General features: G+C 33.9%; 1 protein-coding gene across 1 annotated transcript in view; it reads left to right on the top strand.

Moving 5' to 3' along the window:
• The window catches only part of LRRIQ1 (leucine rich repeats and IQ motif containing 1), a 238671-nt gene that overhangs the window by 98276 nt on the left and 118737 nt on the right, over positions 1 to 21658 (top strand). The window contains 3 exon segments of the mRNA XM_017880705.1: positions 9561 to 9740; positions 11943 to 12392; positions 15958 to 16159. Of these exon segments, the coding sequence (XP_017736194.1) occupies positions 9561 to 9740; positions 11943 to 12392; positions 15958 to 16159 (832 nt within the window).

The following is a 21658-nucleotide window of genomic DNA, read 5'->3' as shown; positions in this document are numbered from 1 at the left end:
TGTTCTCACTCATAGGTGGGAACTGAACAATGAGATCACTTGGACTCGGGAAGGGGAACATCACACACTGGGGCCTATCGTGGGGAGGGGGGAGGGGGGAGGGATTGCATTGGGAGTTATACCTGATAAAAATGATGAATTGATGGGTGCTGACGAGTTGATGGGTGCAGCACACCAACATGGCACAAGTATACGTATGTAACAAACCTGCATGTTATGTACATGTACCCTAGAACTTAAAGTATAATAATAAAAAAAAAAAATTAGAACTTTCCAAGTATAATAAAAGGCATCCACAAGAAAAAAAAGAAAAAAAAAAGAAATAATAAAAGGAATTCTGGAGGAATATCCAAGAAAAGTAAGGAAGGTCATGAAGCTAGTCTATTCAGATGTAAAATGGGTATACTGGGAAATACCATTGGAAGGAGATGAGAAATCAAGTATTTATAGTGGTCAGAGTACTCTCTCTATATGTTACTTCATTTCACAGCAGCCCTATAAGTTGGGTTCTGTAATTGTCATTCTCATTTTAGAGAGGTATTTACAAAATCCTAGATACCTTATGATTTGAATAGTACTTATTTCATAGAGTAATATAGGTTAGGCTTCATAAAAAATAACCCAGAGATCTTTGTGGTTCAATACTAGATTATTTCTTGTTTACATTACATTTGATGTGGGTTCAGCCTGTATAATGTAGGCAGAGTCAGAAACTCAGGCTACTTCCATTTTGTAGACCTGTTTCATGTGACTTCACTGTCACTTGGCTTTTGTAAGCTAGTGGATTGTGGTAGGAGAGAGGGAAAGGGACCATAGGGAAGGTACAAATGACATATAACTACTCTGCTTTCAGAGGTGGCAGTCATCACTTCACTCATATTCCATTCCGTTGATTAGTTCCATTCATGTAACTAAGTCATATCACCAAACCTGCTGCACGAGAGGCTAGAAAAGGTAAAGAACAAGAATATCAGCCAACACTAACAGTCTGTGTGAAGGCTAAATATGCTACCACTTGAAAGCATTTTATAGAGTGCCTCCCACCTGGCACACTAAGAAAATATTAGCTATTGTTTTTAGTGAGCAATAGAGAAAATTTGAGTATATGTGTAGTTATAAAAATGGTAGATTACATGTTTAGTTCTGAATGTATTTCTGGCATTGTTTGAGACATTTTGTACTTCTACCAGAAATAAGCATTTTGGGAAGACTTTTTTCATCAGCAAACTGATAAGAGATTAGGAAACAAGTGACCAAATTTATTAGAGTCCAGGGATTATAGAGGACTAAAATATAGTCATGGCAAATTATTGTACAGATTCTTCCAGAATAGAGCTGGAAGGGGACATGTGTACCATATATATGTATATGGTATTAGACACACACACACACATATATATAGGTATATATACACACACATTCAATTCTTTCATTTTGTTAATATATAAAAATTGAGGTGCAGAGATTAATTAGCGTACATTAGATACAATGTGTTTACATGCATAGTTTTCTAAAAAATGACAAAATATGTAAAAAAAGATTTCTAAAAACATCTAAAGTATAAAATTTTCCAGAGACGGGAAGATTAAATAAATATTGTTCATTTTATTATATCCTCGGATAGGACATTATTCAATCTTGTATAGTTTATCATCTCCTGAATAGCTAGGCTACATCTTCTTAGGTTTGGATCTGTTTTTTCTTAAAATGATTTTTATAGGGTTTATGCCCTTGATATTATTTCCATTATTGTATTTACCCATAGTTTTAAAAATCAATATTAATATTTTCTATTAATATTAAAGTTAATGTATAAATAGGCTATTTCTGTACTTTTATATTAATAGCATAAGAAATATTTCTAACTTTGAATATATATTGTTTTCCTATGCATACTAAACATATGCTATTCTTTTCTCGTGTCTTTCTTTTGCTTTTTAAGAGTTTTGCTTCTGAAAGACAAAGCAAGAAGAATTTTATGTTCTGAAATAATCTCTTTGGGTACTGGGGATTTTGTAGTTATAAAAATGGCAGTTTACATTTTTTTTTCTGGATATATTTCTGGCACTTCTTATATCCCAAGCACTTCTTATTTCTACCAGATAAAATTGGTCACTGCCTAAAGGCATGGGTTATTTTAGGGAAATTTCAAATATTTTACTCATTCAGATGTGATTTCAGGGAAGCAATTAAAAATACGTTAGTTGGTCTCATGTATTGAGAACATATTCTTCCCCTTTCATTCTCTTATAGATAAGATCTTTTAACTTACTATCTCACAGGCTGTCTTTAGGGCACAAAATCCCTGTCCTCCCGAATGTCTGGATGGCTTTTCTTGCCTCTTACCTAAGTTATAATAAGCTTATGGCTTCCCTCTTGCCTTTTTGCTTTAGCAAGTTGGCATTCTGTTTACTCAGAGATAAATATCTCTCTTCATTTATTGGGGAAAGGATATCAGTCACTTTTCCTTACTAATAATACTTTAGTCTTCACCACGTGCCCTTCGAATGCATATGGTCAATTCTCAATCTGGAGACATTTGCGGCACCTTGAATACAAATGTTCAGACCAGTTTCCTTAATTTTTGTTGAATACAAGAACAGAATTGCAAACTAAAGAGAATGGAAGAAAACATAGTTGGTGACAGAATTACCATTTGTATCTTGGAAACAAATTCTGGAGGGTGCAGAGGAGTAGATTTCCTTTATTTTTTTAAAGGACGTGTATTCATTTATGCAGAGAGTTTAACAGCTTGATCTGCAGTACTGAATTGTGTAGACTGCACTTAGTTTGTCCATTTCAAGTTTGTGTTGTAGCATTTCACTGAAATCTGTTAAATTGAGAAGTTTTATTTATATCCATTAATTTTTAAAAGGATATAATCTAAAACAGCCATCTGAAATGTTATATCCCTAATGGAAAAAATTTTGTTTATTGTTTTTGCTTCTGGTTGCACAGTACCAACACAGTCCCTTATATGTAACAGACAGCCAAAAATATTTGTTGAATAAATACATTACAGTATTTAATTGCATTATAATGTGTAAAGGCTTGAAAAATTGCGTGTTTCTGCCCCCCTCCGCCAAGTTTTTCTATTGAATTCATTTAATTTTACATTAGTGATTAGAAATGTTATTCCTGATAAATTGACAATTGGTGTTATTGCTAATTCACAGTAATTGTCGGTATCAGGAATTGTGAAACTACAGTACTCAGACTTCTAAACTACTATAGTGTTTATCACATTCCCCAGGTTTCCTGAGAAACTGAACTCTAGGACATATTACTACAGGAAATATCAACTGTTGATGTCAAATCATAAGGGTATCAGAAACTTCAATTATTCAAGTGTGTGTGTGTGTGTGTGTGTGTGTGTGTGTGTGTGTGTGAGTGAAAGGCCACCTAAATGTGTTTCTAGGCCTTTGGTGCACTAGGTGTAGTATCCCCTCATCTGGAATAGAAACAATCGATATTTCCACTTACCTGCAGTGGCTCAAGTTCTGGGGCTATAATTCTTTTACACTGGATTTAAAGTACTCCTAATCCCCAAGGTTGGGATCCTCATTTTCAGGAGCTAGATCTTAAAGTGAAATTTCTCATACAAAAACAAGAGTTTAATTACATCTAAAAGGCACTGCTTGGCAGGTAATACTATTTATAATGAAAATATCTGATGGGTTGTTTTTAGGTGGATTTTTTTTTTCCTAGTAACTATGTGGGCCAAGCCTAGATGACAAATAAAAAATATTAGCTATTCTCATTATTCAGAGCAAGTCCATTTAAGGCCATGATTTTTTTGTTAGTTGTTCAGCAAAAATGACATGAATTATCTTGCTGATCTGGTGTCACTTTCCATCCAAACAGCTGCCACATTGTCAGTTTCAACAACCAGAAACAAAATTAATGTCTCAAATAATCTTTCAATGTATTTTTTATCATTTTGTTTGCATGAAGCATGCACACTTATTTTATTGACTTGTGGGAAAATAAATTGACATATTTTATTACAAATTTGTAAAGATAAATATTCACATTTTACTGCTTTTGTTAATTTTACATACTTTAGAGTTTTAAAGAAAATATGTAATAAGTAATAATGAAAGAAAATACATACTGTTTATATTATAGATATGAAAATTATTTGGCTATTATAATTTCTATATTTAAATGAACTTTTCTGGACTAGAGTAATTCCCCCTTTAGAATGTAGGTTGTCAAATTTCATTTACATCAGTTGACCTATACTTAATTTGAGAAATTCATGTATCTAAAGGGTTTTAAATCTGGAAATCTATAAAATATGGATTTATTAATCAAAGGAACAACTCAAACTTTAAGCAGTCTGTTCCAATGAACTTTGCATAACCCCATGATACCAACAAAAGGATTAGTTATAAATTTTCCCAATTGGCTTCTTACTTTCATGTCTAGCCAGTGATAACAGGAACAATGCTGATGTCTCTTTAAAACTTATGGATTAAAACTTAATCCATAGACTCAGTTTGAAATCTCCTTTGGGAATTTCTCTCATTCACTCATGATTAATAGAGCTTCTTAAGTGGTGGAATATTCACCAGGAAGTTTTCACCAAATGAAATATTGGTTCCACCCTTGATTAGGAGGCACCCAGCTGGAAAAACTAATGTTGAGATCTCACAGTATTCTGATACTTCATTTCCAACATTCATCAACTTGTTATGGCACTTTCTAATATATTCATCATAATCTCTTATAAGTCTGCATTTAGAACTTGAGGCCAATCCATGCACTGCTCTGTTATGCAGTGCTGACGATTGTTCTTTAATAAGTAAATAACATGAAGAAAATGTTTAAAATAAAACACTAACTCCAATATGGATACTGATTATATAAATTACAAATTTCAAGATATTGTTATAGTCTTAAATATCCAAGCAAACTAAATATCTACATTCAAAAGAATTCCAAATACTAAATCATTAGGAAACTTTTTATATAAAGGTGATGAACATAATGTTAAAGTATTCCTAATGTAAAAATTCAACCTCTCTTGATCCACATTCCCTAGAATCGTTCCCCATACCTGAAATATTGTATGTAATATTTATATCAGTATCTATGACCAAAATATAAATCATTACTTTGTTCCTTGCTGATCTGGTATCAGTTTCCATCTGAACAACTACTATGTAGTAACAGTTGCAACAACTAGAAACAAACCTATACTTCCATATTATCTTTGAATGTATTTATTTTTATTGTTTTTGTTTGGAGTATGAAATATTTGTTTTATTAAATAAAATATGCTTATAGTAAAATATATTTATCTGTTCATTTTTCTGATAAAACAAATATTTATATTAGATTATTGTGTTAAAATAGCTTTTCATTTTGTCATTAATTATTCTGCATAGAAGCCCCGTGTCTCTATGTATTTGAAATGTACTCTCTAAATTCAGAGTTCCAGGAATAATGTTCTAAGACACGGTCATACTCTTTATGTAAAACAGTAGAAATGTTAACCAGTGAACAAATTATTGTAATATAACTGCGGCAGTGCCACAATATTTCTTATTGTACTTAGCAAATTCTTTTTTTGTTGTTGTTTGTTTGAGACGGAGTCTTGCTCTGTCACCCAGGCTGGAGTGCAGTGGCCCGATCTCAGCTCACTGCAAGCTCCGCCCCCCGGGTTCAGGCCATTCTCCTGCCTCAGCCTCCCGAGTAGCTGGGACTACAGACTCCCGCCACCACACCCGGCTAATTTTTTGTATTTTTAGTACAGACGGGGTTTCACTGTGTTAGCCAGGATGGTCTCGATCCACCCTCCTCGATCTCCCAAAGTGCTGTGATTACAGGCGTGAGCCACCGTGCCTGGCCCTGTTCTTATTCCTTAGTGTGCATAAAGAAGGCTATATTTAAAAAATAAAGCTTACCCCAACCTATCAGCAGGGTTATTTCATACAATCAAAGACAGCAGTTTTCTTTTTTTCTTTCTTTTACTTTTATTTTAGGTTTTGGAGCAGATGTAAAGGTTTGTTACACAGGTAAACACATGTCATGGGGGTTTGTTGTACATATTATTTCCTCTTTGAACTTGTTTAGAGTGAACACTAAAGTTCAAAATATATGGACTCATATTTTCTTAACTTGATCAAACTATTTATTAGCAAAGCATCAAGATTTTTATCTGCTTCATAATATTGTAGATTATCTGATAATTACCTTGAAGAAACAAATCCAATTTATTTCTCTCTTCCCTTATTTAAATATTGACGAGAAAAAAAGCTTCAGTTTTCTTTCAGGGGAGGGAGCAGAGTGGGGATTGGGAGTTATTTCTGTTCTCAGTACATGAAAAACTATGTTGTTCTTTTATCTTTCTTTCTTTTCTTTTCTTTTCTTTTCTTTTTTTTTTTTTGCTTTTATAGAGGAAAATGTATTTATCTATGTCTTGTGATTATTTTTTAATTTACTATTACTACCACGACTACCAAGATTATAACTATATGCAGAGATACATTATTACTTTGGTTGGCCCTAGGCATTTTTGCCTTCATAGGCCAATTCTTTTGTAATATATATACATACGCTAAAATTAGATTTCACAACTGTTTATATAAATGAATATTTCATCTGAGACCATACAATCTAGGTGGAGATCTGCCTGAAGTTTTGCTTCTTAAATGTTAACATTTTTAATAATCTCGTCTTGTCATTCTTCAATTGGTATTTAGGAATTGTTACTTTCCTTTTTAAAATTAATAAAATTTATTTTTATAGTGGTCATAGTTTAACAGCAAAACTGAGTAGAAAGTACGGAGTTCCCGTATACTGCATCCCCATACATGCACAACCTTTCCTGCTGTCAACATTCTGTACCAGAGAGGTATATTTGTTACCATTAATGAGTCTACATTGACATTGTCAATGTCCATAGTTTACATTAGGGTTCACTCTTGGTGTTTCATAATCTATAAGTTTGACAAACGTATAATTACATGTATCCACTGTTGTAGTATGATAAACTCTAGATTCACTGCCCTAAAATCTGTGCTTTGCCTATTCATCTCTGCCTCCCACCAACCCATGACAACTAGCGATCTTACTGTCTCAATAGTTTTGCCTTTTCTAGAATGTCATTAAATTGGAATAATATCATATGTGAGAATTTTCATATTGACTTCTTTCACTTAATAATATGCACTTAACTTTTCATGGCTTCATAGTTCACTTCATTTCAGCACTGAATAATATCCTATTTTCTAGTTGTAGCACAATTTATTATCCACTCACCTACTGAATGACATCTTGGTTGCTTCCAAGTTTCGGCAATTGTGAATAAAGCTGCTATAAACATCTATTTACAGATTTTTGTGTGAATATAAGTTTTCAATTCATTTGAATAAATGCCAAGGAATGTTATTGCTGGGTCATTTGGTGAGATTTAATTTAGTTTTATAGGAAATTGTCAAATTGTCTTCCAAAGTGACTATTCCATTTTGCATTCCCACCAGCAACAAATGTGAATTTCTCTTGCTCTATATCTTGACCAGCATTTGGTATTGTCAGTATTTCTGGATTTTGGTCATTCTAATAGGTACGTAGTGGTATCGCATTGTCTCATTGTTATTTTAATTTTCAATTTTCTAAAGAATATCATGTTGAATATCTTCTTATATGCTGGCTTGTCATCCGTATATCTTCTTAAGTAAAGTTTCTGTTGAGGTTTCTTGCCTATTTTTAAATTAGTTTATGTATTTTCTGATTGTTGACTTTTTGTTCTTTGATATATTGGATAACAGTTCTTAATCAAATACATCTTTTGAAGTGTTTTCTCCCAGTCTGTAACTTGTCATCTCATTCTCTTGAGATTATCTTTCATACAGTAGAAAATTTTAACTTTAATGAAAACAAATGAATTTTTTTCTTTCCTTGGTTATACCTTTGGTGATTTTTGAACTCTCCTTCCTGCACACTGACATACCTTTTGTATTTTATCTAAAAGTCATCCTCATACCAAAGGTCATCTAAATTTTCTCCTAAATTATATTCTAGGAGTTTTAACAGTCTATATTTTACATTTAGGTCTTTTATTCCTTCTGAGATAATATTTTGTGAAGTGCGTAGTCTGTCTAGCTTCATGCTTACTCATGTGGATTTTGAGTTGTCCCAGCACCATTTTTTGAGAAGACTGTTAGATCTATTGTACTGGTTTTGCTCCTTTGCCAAAGATCAGTTAGCTATATTTGCGTGGGTTTATTTCTGGACTTCCTATTCTGTTCCATTGATCTGTCTGTTCTTTCACCAATACCATACTGTCTTTATTACTATAGTTTCATATTAAGTCTTGAAGTCAGTTAGTGTCAGTCATCTAACTGTTGTTTTCCTTCAATATTGAGTTAGCTATTTTGGATCTTTTGCCTCTCTATATAAACTTTAGAAACACTTTGTTGATATCCATAAAATACCTTGCTATAATTTTGATTTGGAGTGAGTTTAATCTATAGATCAATATGGGAAGAACTTACATCTTGACAATATTGAGTCTTCCTATCCATGAACTCCCCATTGGGATATCTCTTAATTTATTTAGTTCCTCTTGGATATCTTTCATCAGAGTTGTATAGTTTCCCCATAGGAACTGTTAGTTTTTAACTAAGGTATTGACTTTGTTGAAGGAGTTCACTTTTCCCTGTAACTATCAGCAGCCTTGTGAAAAGAGACCTACACTCTCCTTGAGAATGGTTTCAGCTAGTAGTTCTAAGTGGCTGAGCTTGATGGAAAGTTCTTGCTGTCTGACCTGGCTTTTTCACAGCATTAGGGTTTTTCTTTTTGTTTTTTGTTTGTTTGTTTGTTTTTGTTTTTTGAGATGGAGCCTTGCTCTGTCACCAGGCTGGAGAGCAGTGGCACGATCTTGGATCACTGCAACCTCCACGTCCCTGGTTCAGGTGATTCTCTTGCCTCAACCTCCTAAGTAACTGGGATTACAGGTGCACACCACCAAAAATTGATATATACTTTTGTAAATACGTTGAAGATTTTTACCTTTATAATCCTTAGCAAGATTCAGGAGAAAATATAATTTTAGATGTTCCAGATCATGATTAACAGGGTAATAGCCTTCCTCTCGTTTTAGTCTTACTCTCATATATTTTACTAAGAGAAACAGTCAGAATACACCTCTATTTCTGAAATAAAAGACAACTTTTGTTAAGATTATTATAGTTATCTTCTGTTTAAAAGTTTATCTAATATTATTATTCTTTTCATAATGCATCTTTTTACACTCCAAATTCCAGGCTGAGTTTCCAAGTTTCAATCTTTCATTTGTGTTTTAGAAGAAAATGGTTAAATAACTAACTCTAAAACTTACTTTGTATATGACCTGATACCAGGTTTTTTAAAGAAATGTAACAACAACAACAACAACAACAACAAAATCTAACTCTATCATTTTCCCTAGTCACATTTTCTGAGATATATATCCTATGCTTGTATTATTTAAATGATCAGCATATGGTTATTTAGATATATACTCTCCTTATCAAGATCAGGATTATTAACTTTTTTGTTGTTTTCAATAGGGATTCTCTACTTAAAGTGTTGCCAGATCTGAGAATCCTTAATGGCAATATGCTAAACTCTGATTCAGAAAGCCACACTGAAGAACACAATCAACTGGAATCAGCAGGTTTCCTGGCACTTTGTCAGTCTCAGATTCGAGAATTCAACTTGCTAACTGAAAATTATATAACTGGAAAAGGGTAAGATTGTGATCTTCCCATTGTTGTATTTAGAATCAATAATGTAATTTATAAATATGATTTTAAAGTATTCTGATTAACACAATTATACTTTTAAGATTAAAACAGTGTGTTTTGGGGATATTCTACCTTTAAAAAATTTTGGGCATCGTGTTTTTATTCTTGAAATATATTAATATGTATTTTGAACATAACTTCCAATATTTAAATGCTACAATATTAGATGAACTAAATGAAAGCATGTGGATAGCATCAAGACAAGAGGCAAAACTTCATCAATTATTCAGTCATAATTTTATTCAACAATTATTGTAGGCAAGACTATTTATCCCCAAATAATTCACAAATTAGCATAACAGAAAATGGGGTAAACACCTAGAATAGAGTGAGGTAAGTTTTATAACACATGTAATTTATATTATACATTAACATACCATACATATGCTTATGTACTAAGGTATGATGGGAGCACAGTAGAGAAAAGCAGTCAGCACTTGCACCTATTTAGATGACAGAAGTTGACAGTAATTAGAATCAAATTTTGAAGAAAGAAAACTTCCTATTCCCCACCTCAAATTCTGAATGCATTATAATTGATAGTTCTAAAACTGTATTTTAAAATTTGCATTATGTCAGAAAATGTAAATTATAAACAAAAAACATTTTGTATTGTTTCACTTACAATGACTCTCCATTGCAATTGGAAAAATAACGTGCACTTCTAAATGTCTAAATTTTCTTACTAAATTATATTCTTAAAGTATTGTTATTGATACTTTTATATGTGCTTGTCCTATGTAGAAGTTCACTTTCTGTTTAAATATTTTTGAACAGTCTATTTAGATTAAAAGAAATCTCACATCATTAAAATAATTTAAATTGTTATAAGTAGTGTTTAATGCAACAAACACTAGGATTATTTACATTTGTCTTTATGCAAGTCTAAAATAATATTTACTTGTATATATATGTGGTAATATACAATTTTGTATGTAAAGGTGACTCTTGATATTCCCTTGAAATCCAAATTTCAATATGAGATTTTAAATGCAGTCCTTTGGACTATTTATTTCATTGCAACTTAAGTTTTATTTTAGCATTGAAAATGGAAAGACTATAGGAAGAAAGAAAATTCCTGTTTTATAATATGTAAAATAGACTATATTTTATATATTTAATGCATAAGTGGTGGTGAGTTCAACAAGTAACCATAAACTCTTCGTATCCTAATATCAAACCTTTTTTTGCATTATTAACCAATGAAATGAATAAAATACAAAATATAAACATATTGGACAAGCCTATGCTAATGTCTAAAATTACCTTTGTGAACATAGGAACTATCAAATTGTCTACATTTTTGGAAAATTTTTAACTTTCATTTTGTTTGATGTGATTAACATTTTATTTTTTATATACTGTATTTTGTTTTCAGAAAAAAATTAAGGCAGCTTATGGCAATATATTAAATATAGCCAGAAAATATAAGTTAGAAATAAGCAAAATTTTTTAAACATGAAATAAAAATAAAGGAAGACAAAATGTAGCCAAGAATACTCATATAAGTGAAAAGTCCTTTACATTTGTTATTGAGAACTTCAAATCCAGGCAACATTAAAATTTGACTAATTATACAACTTATAAAATTCAACAGCTAGAAATCCAATAATTGTTCAAGAGAATCTTAGCCATTTATGTCTTAAAGTACTTGAATTCTCTTTGCAGTGGATTATTATTTTTCCAGAGATAAATGGGAATAAAAATTTTCCCATAATGTAAGTTCTTTGTTTAAAAGTCCAGTACAAATATTTTGCATGGCAAAAGTCAATGTAGAAAGCACTTTTAACTTTATTTCATAAATAGCTTCTCCAAATTTAGTCAACCATGATTTCTCATGTTTATGGTAGTAAAAGCATGAATTTTCTCATTCATTTGTACCAAAATACCTAGAATAAAATGGTCCTAAAACTTCCAGACATGTTGTCTGGACTGATGGATCTAAATTAACTAAACAAATGTTTTCAAATTTTGTTATAAATGAGATCCATTTTTATATAAACAACTAGAAATAATCTATAATGAATGTTGTAGTGAAGTTTAATATTCATTTGAGGCCATACAGTGAAAATTTCAAAACTTGGACAAGTTTTAATATTTGCTGATACTATTCTTATTAAATGTTCTCATCGTTTATTTGTTCAGAGATGTATTTACTTTGGATACTGCAGAAAATCTCTGTCACTATTTTAAAAAATTGATGATACTTAGTACTGAATACCGACATGCACACGAACGAGGGGATGTAAATATCACCAAGAAAGATGAATCAGAAGCCCAGAAAAATCATTTGGCCCCTACAAACAGTGACAACACTCTGCAAAATGGAGTCTTCTACTCTTGTGCACATGAAGATAATCCAGACTCACCAGATAATCCTGAGAAATGGATGGACTCTGTCTCCAGCCACTCCCCACTAAGCAACTCCTCCACATGTGAAAATATGGAAAGAAGACATCAGGAAATATTAGTATGCCAGAAGAAAGAAGACAGCAAGGCAAGCAGTATTCCCACCATAAGAATCCCATTTAAAGAAGTAGAAATGACAAATTCTGTGCTGAGGAATCACCAAAATATTGAGCCTAGTGAAAAAATGTAAGATATATAAATAATGTTTCTTTTATAGATGTATGTTTACTACTTTTGATGGATGATATTAGTCAATGGTACCTAGTAATTTGCTGAAGGATTTAAATCACAATCATATTTCATACCGATTCCATTATGTTTTCATGAGGTGCACAAATCATTAATTATAGTGCAGATTAATTTGATTAAATTCTGGTTTAATTTCTAGTAGTATTTAAATGAGTAAATGTGAATTTTTTTCTGCCTTGTAATTTCTAAATAATATATTTTAAGGAGAAATAAAATACAATACTCTAAAATAATAAAAACATTTTCTGAGTAATCAAGTATTTTAATTTTTAAAAAAATATACCTTTGCAGTCTGGGTGCAGTGGCTCACACCTGTAATCCCAGCACTTTGGGAGGCCAAGGCGGGTGGAACACGAGGTCAGGAGATCGAGACCATCCTGGCTAACAAGGTGAAATCCCGTCTCTACTAAAAAATACAAAAAATTAGCTGGGCGTTGTGGCAGGCGCCTATTGTCCCAGCTACTGGGGAGGCTGAGGCAGGAGAATGGTGTGAACCCAGGAGGCGGAGCTTGCAGTGAGCCGAGATCGTGCCATTGCACTCCAGCCTGGGTGACAGAGTAAGACTCCGTCTCAAAACTAAATAAATAAAATAAAAAAATATATATATATGCCTTTGCACATGCCATTTATTTGCTCATTGATTTAATAAACATTTAATGAGCATCTTTGCACATATTTTGAATGTATGTGCTATGACTTTTTGGCATCAATAGATCTATAAGATAGGGCAATATTCTCTATGATTAATCAAGTAAACCCCCTTATAACCATTAAATAATTTTAGAAAGCTAATGACTAACTATTGAACAGCAAGAATTAGGTTTTACTTTGGCCTGTCAATTTCTTCTTATTCTTTTTACTTTCGGCCTCAGAGTCAAGCTAAGAAAAGAAAAATTCCTCAGATTTAGTTTCTCTTATGAATTACTGGTACTGAGCAGGGCAAATGTCAGAATACCACAGTAGCTAGCAAATCTTGCTTTTTCCGCTCTTCCTTTTTTCAAAAGTTGTCAGGGTAAAGAGTAATTTTTTTCTTTTCTGGGAGCTAAGTAATTTGATATGCTGAAACTAACTTATATTTCCTAATGTAAATTTTTAATATTTATCAAAAGTGGCTTTAATATTTTCTGGTTTATGTTTTATCAGTTTATTTAATTGATTGCCTTTGCTCCAAACACTTCAAATGTTGCCTACTGAAATTTCATATAAACAATATTTTTATCTTCTTAATCCTAAATAAAATAGCCAAATGATGATAATAAGTAAGGAAGAAGAACTGAAAATACAGATTAAAGACCCAAAGAATAAACGGGAAAGAAAATGTATACCCATTGCTGAATCTTAACACTCAGTGATTCAGGAGATTAATTGCCAATTGTGTAAGAGTTTCCTAAGAATTATTTACATGTGCTCTTATTCTAAAGACACTTTTGACATTATAAGTTTTGCCAAAAATATTGTGATGATGATGATGATCATGGAGTTGTTTTTCTCAACCTGTAGTGCACCCTACATTTAGGAAACCATAAAGTCAGCTTCTTTACCTGCTTTCAATATAGTGAAAAGCAGTCCATATGTTAGTGTCACTGAAGAAAATACCCCTCATCTACCTTCTGTTTTTGTTTTCCCTGGAGAATTTTGATGATATCAGGCTGAGGAATTCATGCAATCAATGACTTTACAAGAAATTCACAGTTACAGTTCATGAAACTTGCATGTGTCTATAAAGAAATATAAGATACTGTCTCAGGTTTGATGTGTTTTCCCATAAGCCTTTTAATTTTTACTAGTTGCATATTGCAAATGTGTTTTCTGATTCTTTTCTTTATCACCCAAAGTGCCTATTAAAGGTGCTTTGAAATCCCCTAATCCATTTTTGTTCAAAAGATGCAGTAATGAATGGATGATTGAATGAATAAATGTGAATTATATTTATATCAAAATTTACAAAGTTATGTTTACCCTAGGAGGAGGAAATAGACCATATATTTTAGCCTTTAACTTCAGTATTCTATTCATAGTAAAACAGATTGGAGCCTTCTACTAGCTTTACATAAAATGGTGATGATGATAACAATGATGATGATAGTAATGCTGATAATAAGCCAAAACAGCAATAGAAAATGGCTTCATAATTCCTTTCTAATTTCCCAGAAATGTATTACTATGAGGAAAAAAGTGTGGTCATTTCTAGTAGAGTTTATCACTTCATCCCACTTTGCCTTAAACTAAATTGTACGAGGAATGAAGAAATTTCATTGGATTTGGCAATTATAAAATTATTGAAAACTATTTCAAGGGAGCATTAGGAAATGGAGATACACCAATAATTACTTATCTTCTTTTTTTTTTTTTTTTTTAGACGGAGTCTCGCTCTGTTGCCCAGGCTGGAGTACAGTGGCCAGATCTCAGCTCACTGCAAGCTCCACCTCCCGGGTTCACGCCATCTCTTGCCTCAGCCTCCCGAGTAGCTGGGACTACAGGTGCCTGCCACCACGCCCAGCTAGTTTTTTGTAATTTTTTTTTTTTTTTTTAGTAGAGACGGGGTTTCACCGTGTTAGCCAGGATGGTCTCGATCTCCTGACCTCGTGATCCGCCCGTCTCGGCCTCCCAAAGTGCTGGGATTACAGGCTTGAGCCACCACGTCTGGCCTACTTATCTTCTTTTTAAGCCAAAGTCAGGAATTTGAAAAGGGAGTAAGACAGAATAGTCAGCACTTTGACCACACTCTTTACCTTGATAATATTCCTCTAATAATCTATGTTGGGAAAGAAAAACATTTCTGATTAGTAAGAGTTAAATTACTAAACACACTGACAATCCACTTTTATAAACGATGTATATTTTAAATCACATTTTGCTAATGTTGCTGGGCAACTTAGGGGGACATGGAAAACACATAGCATTGATTCATTCAGTGCCTGAAATTGGCAAATAGGTGTGTACCACAAAAATGTTAAATATTTACTGCTGGGTCTGTAAGAGTGTAATTTAACTGTTTGTGGACAGAGAAGAAAGCGAAACTCCTAAGCACCTGATAGGGTCCTTTCTCTTACAGTAAAGGAAGCCTCCTTCCTCTTATATTCGAAGGTCACTTCTCCACAATGAATAGGATTTTACCCTCTCTTGCCAAGTAAACATTGGCTCCTACATGTGTTCCCTCTCTTCTGCCTCATCACTTTTTCCCGTTCTCTCTGGACAAATATCCCCAGAATGATACAAAATCTCTATAAATCTCCCTCCTTAAAAGAAACAAATGAAACTCCCTTTTAGCCACATACCCAGCTATTGACCCATTTCTTTTCTTCAGATTGGAAGGTTTTCTTACTATTTTTACTTCTATGACAATGGTTAAGTAAATTAAGTGGTTTTATTTTTAAATAATACTTTATGTATTCTTTGTTTAAAATATTGCTTAGGAGGAACTTTTATCTACAACTGTGTATTTACAGATAATAATAAATGTGTGTGTGTGTGTTTTTTTTTTTTTCTCTCCTCTTAATAGTATGGCAGCTGTGGTAATCCAGTCATACTGGCGTGGTTACCTCATGCGCAGACAGATTCATTTCTCCACAAGGCTATGTACTGCTGCAACAGAAGGACTGCCAAATTCTTCCATCAAGAATCAGACTATTTTAAAGAAAGAAAAAAGAGAAAATATTGTGAATATCCAAAAACAGAGAGAGAAGGCTGCTGTTCTTATTCAGGTTAATTTCAATCTTTTGGTAACATAGTTACAAAAGATATATTAGTTGTCTTTCATGGTTTATTCTGTATTAAAAATAGCCTCCAAGTTTCGGTGATTACAGTTATGTAAATTTATTTCTTATTCAAGTGACATGTTGGCTGCAGGTTAGCTGCAGGTTGGCTGTGGCTCTGCTTGGTATCTGGATTGAAGGAATAAGCCTTAAATACAAAACACTATTTGTATGACTGAGGGTCAAGCTGGACCACACAACCATATTTAAAACTTCTCATCAAGGCTGGATGTGGTGGCTCAAGCCTGTAATACCAGCACTTTGGGAGGCCGAGGCAGGAGGATTGCTTGAAGCCAGGAGTTCAAGATCAGCCTGGCCCACAAAGAGAGGCCCCATATCTAAAAAAAAAAAAAAAAATACAAAAATTAGTGGGTGTGGTGGTGCACACCTGTAGTCCTAGCTACTTGGGAGGCTGAGACAGGAGGATTGCTTGAGCTCAGGAGTGTGAGGTTGCAGTGAGCTGTGATCATACCACTGGGAATACAGTGAGACCTTGTCTCAAACAACAACAACAACAACTTTTCATCAAGTATGTCATTTGTCACATCTGCTAACATTTGATTAGCCAAAGCAGGTCTTACTTGGCCTTGATAGCTATTTCTATATGTTTGAAAATCTACCAAAATAATTGTTAAAGTTTTTCAAATACTTTCGTTAAAAAATTTAGAAAGCAAATAATTAACAGACTTGACTCAATCTCACCAAGACCAGGGTTTTTGTTTTTGTTTTAGCAGTGTAAAACATTGCCAATTTATTACTTTAAAATGTTTGTAACTCAGAAGTCTGAGCACAACATGGATGGATTTTCTGCTCAGTGTCTCACCAGTCTGATATCAAAGTGTTGACTGGGACCTTAGTTCTTATCTAGGGCTTGGGTCCTCTTCCAATCTAATTTGTTGCTAGAATAACTCATTTGCTCACAGCTGTAAGACTGAGGTTCCCAGTTTCCTTCTTTCTGTTGTCCAGGGACTTCTCAAACTCTTAGATGCCACTGGCAATACCTTACCAAATGGTTCCTACAGGCAGTTCACAAAGTATATTCCAAGGTCCGATTTTAAAATGAAGTTCATCTTGATCACACTCATTTTTTAAAATTTATTTACTCATCAAATTTTTTGAGAAGCTATGACTTGTCAGGAATTGTTCTAGGCTCAGGAAATAAAACTTAAAATCAACAAGATTCCTACCTTCGTGGAATTTATATCCTGGTAGAGGATGCAAATATAAACTAAATAAAATAAGATCTGTAGAAATTCATGGTATTGTACCCAAGTTGAATGATAACAATTACACAAAATTTAACGTTTCCCTTTATTCATTCAGCAAATATTTCTTGCTACAAAAATCTTTCTGGCTTACATTCTGTTCGAATATGCAGTTAATAAATATGTTAGCTATGAGAAATATTGTGGGTGAAAATATAAAGCAGGAAAAGTGGGATGGGAGTATGAAAGAAAAATTTATCATTTTAGATAGGATGGATGTGTAAGACCAGGAAATGTGACACTGGAGAGAGACTTAGTCATTAGACATCTGTGGGAAGAATATTCCAGGCAAAGGAACAGCAGATTCTAAGGCCATGATTTAGTAGCCTGCCCACAGTGTTTAGGAAGTAGCAAGAGGCCAGTGTGACTAGAGAATGATGAAAAGGAGCGAAGTAGGATTTATAAAAGGTCTTATATGATATGGAAAGACATTGGTGGAATTTGAACAGTGGATTGACGTGGTCAAGTTTACTCTGTGTCACAATTATACTATAAGAGAAGCAGCAAAATCACTTAGCAGCCTATCAGAGTAAACCAGGTAAGAGATAACATTGGCATGGACCTGAGTATCAGCAGCGGAGGTGGTAAGAATATCACATTCCAGAATATATGTTGATTTTTTCTTGAGAGTAAATACATGAGAGATAGAGAGGAATGAGGAATGTCTCCAAGGTATTTAGGAAAAGCAATGGGAAGAATGGCCTGAAAATTCAGAAAAACAGAAATTACCTTTCCTCTCAAGTTCCTGGCTCTTAATATTAAAGACATAGCTTTCAAGAGAAATACCTTTGCTGAGTTGCTAATCAATGTATCCAGTATTTCCGTTTACTTAATTTGTCTATACTGTACTCCTCCTGAGAACAGTGCATAGGCAAAGCTGTTTTTGTTACCTGATAGAGGTGGGAGTGAGGAGACAGCAATTGATTCAAGGAAACTCTGAGAAAAAAAAAATAAAATAAAAAACTTCACTTACTATCTCCAAATGTTATTTTGCTACATAAGGAATATAGACACCATGCATCCAAACTCCCTCCTGTCATCAGTGGATGAACAATACATTTTTCAGCATTGACAGTAAATAACTATTCAACTTTTGCTTCATTCCTCTCAATAAAGAGAAGATTCATTACCTTCCGAAATAGTCTAGTTGTGACTGGTATCTCTGTTGTGAGTTCTTTGGTTGAGCTTCTTTGTATCAGTAACAAAAGGAAGCATCATTCAGTCTTTCTTTGTAACTTTAAGTCTCTTTTGTACATCCTGTTACTTCAAATCATTGAAGTGAACTCCATTTCCACATCTGCTAGGAACAATCATCTAGCTTCTTAAATGACTCATCTTAAAATATGAATTTTAGACTGTCTAAACATTCTGAAGTAGTACAGCGTGATTAGGCAGAAACAGCCGGGGCGTAACAAGGATCGAAATGAAAGATTTCATGAAGGATGTGCCAGAGACTGATCTCTGTTCACCAAAACCACATTCTTCTCTTCTTCCTGGCATAGAGCCAAACTAGATTTCCAAGCTTTCCTTGCAGTTTATTGTGGCTCTCAGAGTTCTAGTCATTAGAATGTGAGTGGTAGGCTGGGCACAGTGGCGCATGCCTGTGATCCCAACACTTTGAGAGGCTGAGGTGGGTGAATCACTTGAGGTCCAGAGTTTGAGACAAGCCTGGCCAACGTGGTGAAACCCCCATCTCTACCAAAAAACGAAACAAAACAACAACAACAAAAAACTTAACTGGGCATGGTGGCAGGTGCCTGTAAGCTACTTGGAAGGCTGAGACATGAATATCTCTTGAACCCAGAGGGGAAGGAGGTTTCAGTGAGCTGAGATCACACCACTGTACTCCACCCTGGACAACACAGTGAGATCTTGTCTCAGAAAAAAAATTCATTGGTAGATTTGTGCATCACTTTATCACTTTCAGGTCTACCCTGTAACATCTCCCACAGACACTCCTTCATTTCATTTTCCCTTTCTGGTTGGCTGAAATGGAGACAGCCTCTGGGGCATCCTTTTTGGAAGTGAAGAGTGCAAAGTCTGGCTTCCCAAGTCACCTCATATTAAAGTGCTGTCCCATTGGCTCGTTCACTCTCTCAGTGTTTGTTATGTGATCAAGAGATAAACTAATTTTTTGGATTATTATACATTTTCACTCTGTTATAGCACTTACCCTACCCCACTTAAAGGATATGAGCTATACCTTAAGAAATAGTAGGACTCAATGTAGATAGGTAAGAGAAAGGAATTCCAGGCATAAAGGACAGTGGAAGTAAAATAATATAGGATTTCATGTTACTTAACACAGGATTTCATGTTACTGGAATGATAGTAAGCTTCAGCACAACAAGAATACCAAAAGAACTAGAATCTTAAGAGAATGTAGGAGTAACATGGTGAGAGATGTGTGCAGTTTCAACAAGGAGCAAGTATATAGTATGCTATGGGGGGTAGAAGTTGATGATAGTTGGAGAACAAAAAGATGTTAGATATGTCCAACAGAGAGAATTGTCAGACCAAATAATTGATTCGAATGTATGAGAAAGAGAGATGAGTTAATCATATATACATTATTAGGATACAAATGTGAGAAATAAGTAAGTTAGAAGAAGAATCTGAACATTACTTAACCACATATTTACATGACCATTATTTCTGATAAACTAAATAGAGATGGCTGGGACTTGAATTTCTGACCCTAAGCAGATTCACGTGGGAGATGTCTCTGTGTGACACACCAGAAAACACACACGCTATGTGTTTTATAGTCTGGAGCTTCGCAGAAGCCCTGACTCTGATGATTTGAGCAGGACCCATTGGGAGCCACAGTGAATCAATCCTTGGCTCATGTCACTTAATGCTGGATTAAAAGTTGCCCTTGCTAGCTTCTTTTCACTAGGTCTGTGCTCAATCTTGATATCATTTTGTTGGTATTTTAAAAAGGGAGGAAGGTAAAAAAAGATAAGCTGAATCTTAGGAAGAAAGATAATCAAGAGAAAGAGAGCATGTTTCCCTGATTCTTGGAACCTTTCCAGGACAGGGTTGGGGAGGAAGTTATATGCAGTGTGCCTCCCTAGCAGGAAGAAGCCACTTGGCCCATTTGCCATGTTAGGGAGAAGGTGTTCTGAAAGAAAGCAAGTAACCGACAGAGCATAAATACTGAGATATGAAAATCTAAGGCTGGGCCTGGTGGAGCACACCTGTAATCTCAGCACTTCTGGAGGCCAAATTGGGCAGATTGCTTGAGCTCAGGAGTTCAATACCAGCCTGGGCAACATGGCAAAACCCTGTCTCTACAAAATAATAAAAAAATTAACTGGGCGGCATGTGCCTGTTGTCTCAGCTACTCAGGAGGTTTTAGCCAGGGATCTCTTAAGCCTGGAAGGTCAAGGCTACAGTGAGTCAAGATTGTACCACTGCATTCCAGCCTGGGTGACAGAGTGAGACCCTGTCTCAAATAAATAAACAAATAAAATAAAAATAGAACAAAATAGAAATAAAGATAATTTTTAAAAATCCCCAAATGAAAGCGGTAAAAGAAAAATAGTGTTACTTATCTCTGAGGTAGCTTGCATGTACTAGTCATCCAGACCATGTGACATGCCAATCATAAAGAGGGCAAAGAACTGATAGTATGCTCCATAATGGGTAAGTTAAAAAGAGTAATGCCAATTTCTTAAGCAATGCTTTCAATTTTATTCTTTATTACACAAAGATGTCCTCTTTTTTTCTGCCACCCAATATTGTTCAAGTTTTGACTCATATTGACATCCTTTCTCATATTAGAAGAACTTTAAAATCCCTTAAGAAGCTAGAATTTATTTATAGGAACTTACAAAACAGAGGAATATTATCTACATTGAAATTCATTTTAGAGGTAAATATGATTAAAATTAAATCAACTGTATTTTTTAAATTATACAATGTTAAATATCACATGATTTTCTTATTTGTTAAACTAAGTGAATGAAGTTGTTAGAAATAAAGCATCAAGGAAATTGGGGGAAATATATTTATTGAGTGCATATTATCTGATAATCACATGCTTCTCGTGTTTAAATTTTCTAGTTTAATCTACATGACAATCCTATATGATTTGTATATTTTTCCCTTTACAAATAATTTTCACCTTTCTTGAAAATATTGATAACAATCATAATTTGAGTTAGAATTTTGTAGACTG

This window comes from Rhinopithecus bieti, unplaced genomic scaffold (assembly GCF_001698545.2).
Source record: "Rhinopithecus bieti isolate Rb0 unplaced genomic scaffold, ASM169854v2 scaffold_11966, whole genome shotgun sequence".
NCBI lineage: Eukaryota > Metazoa > Chordata > Mammalia > Primates > Cercopithecidae > Rhinopithecus > Rhinopithecus bieti.
This window is presented reverse-complemented; position numbering and strand designations above follow the sequence as displayed.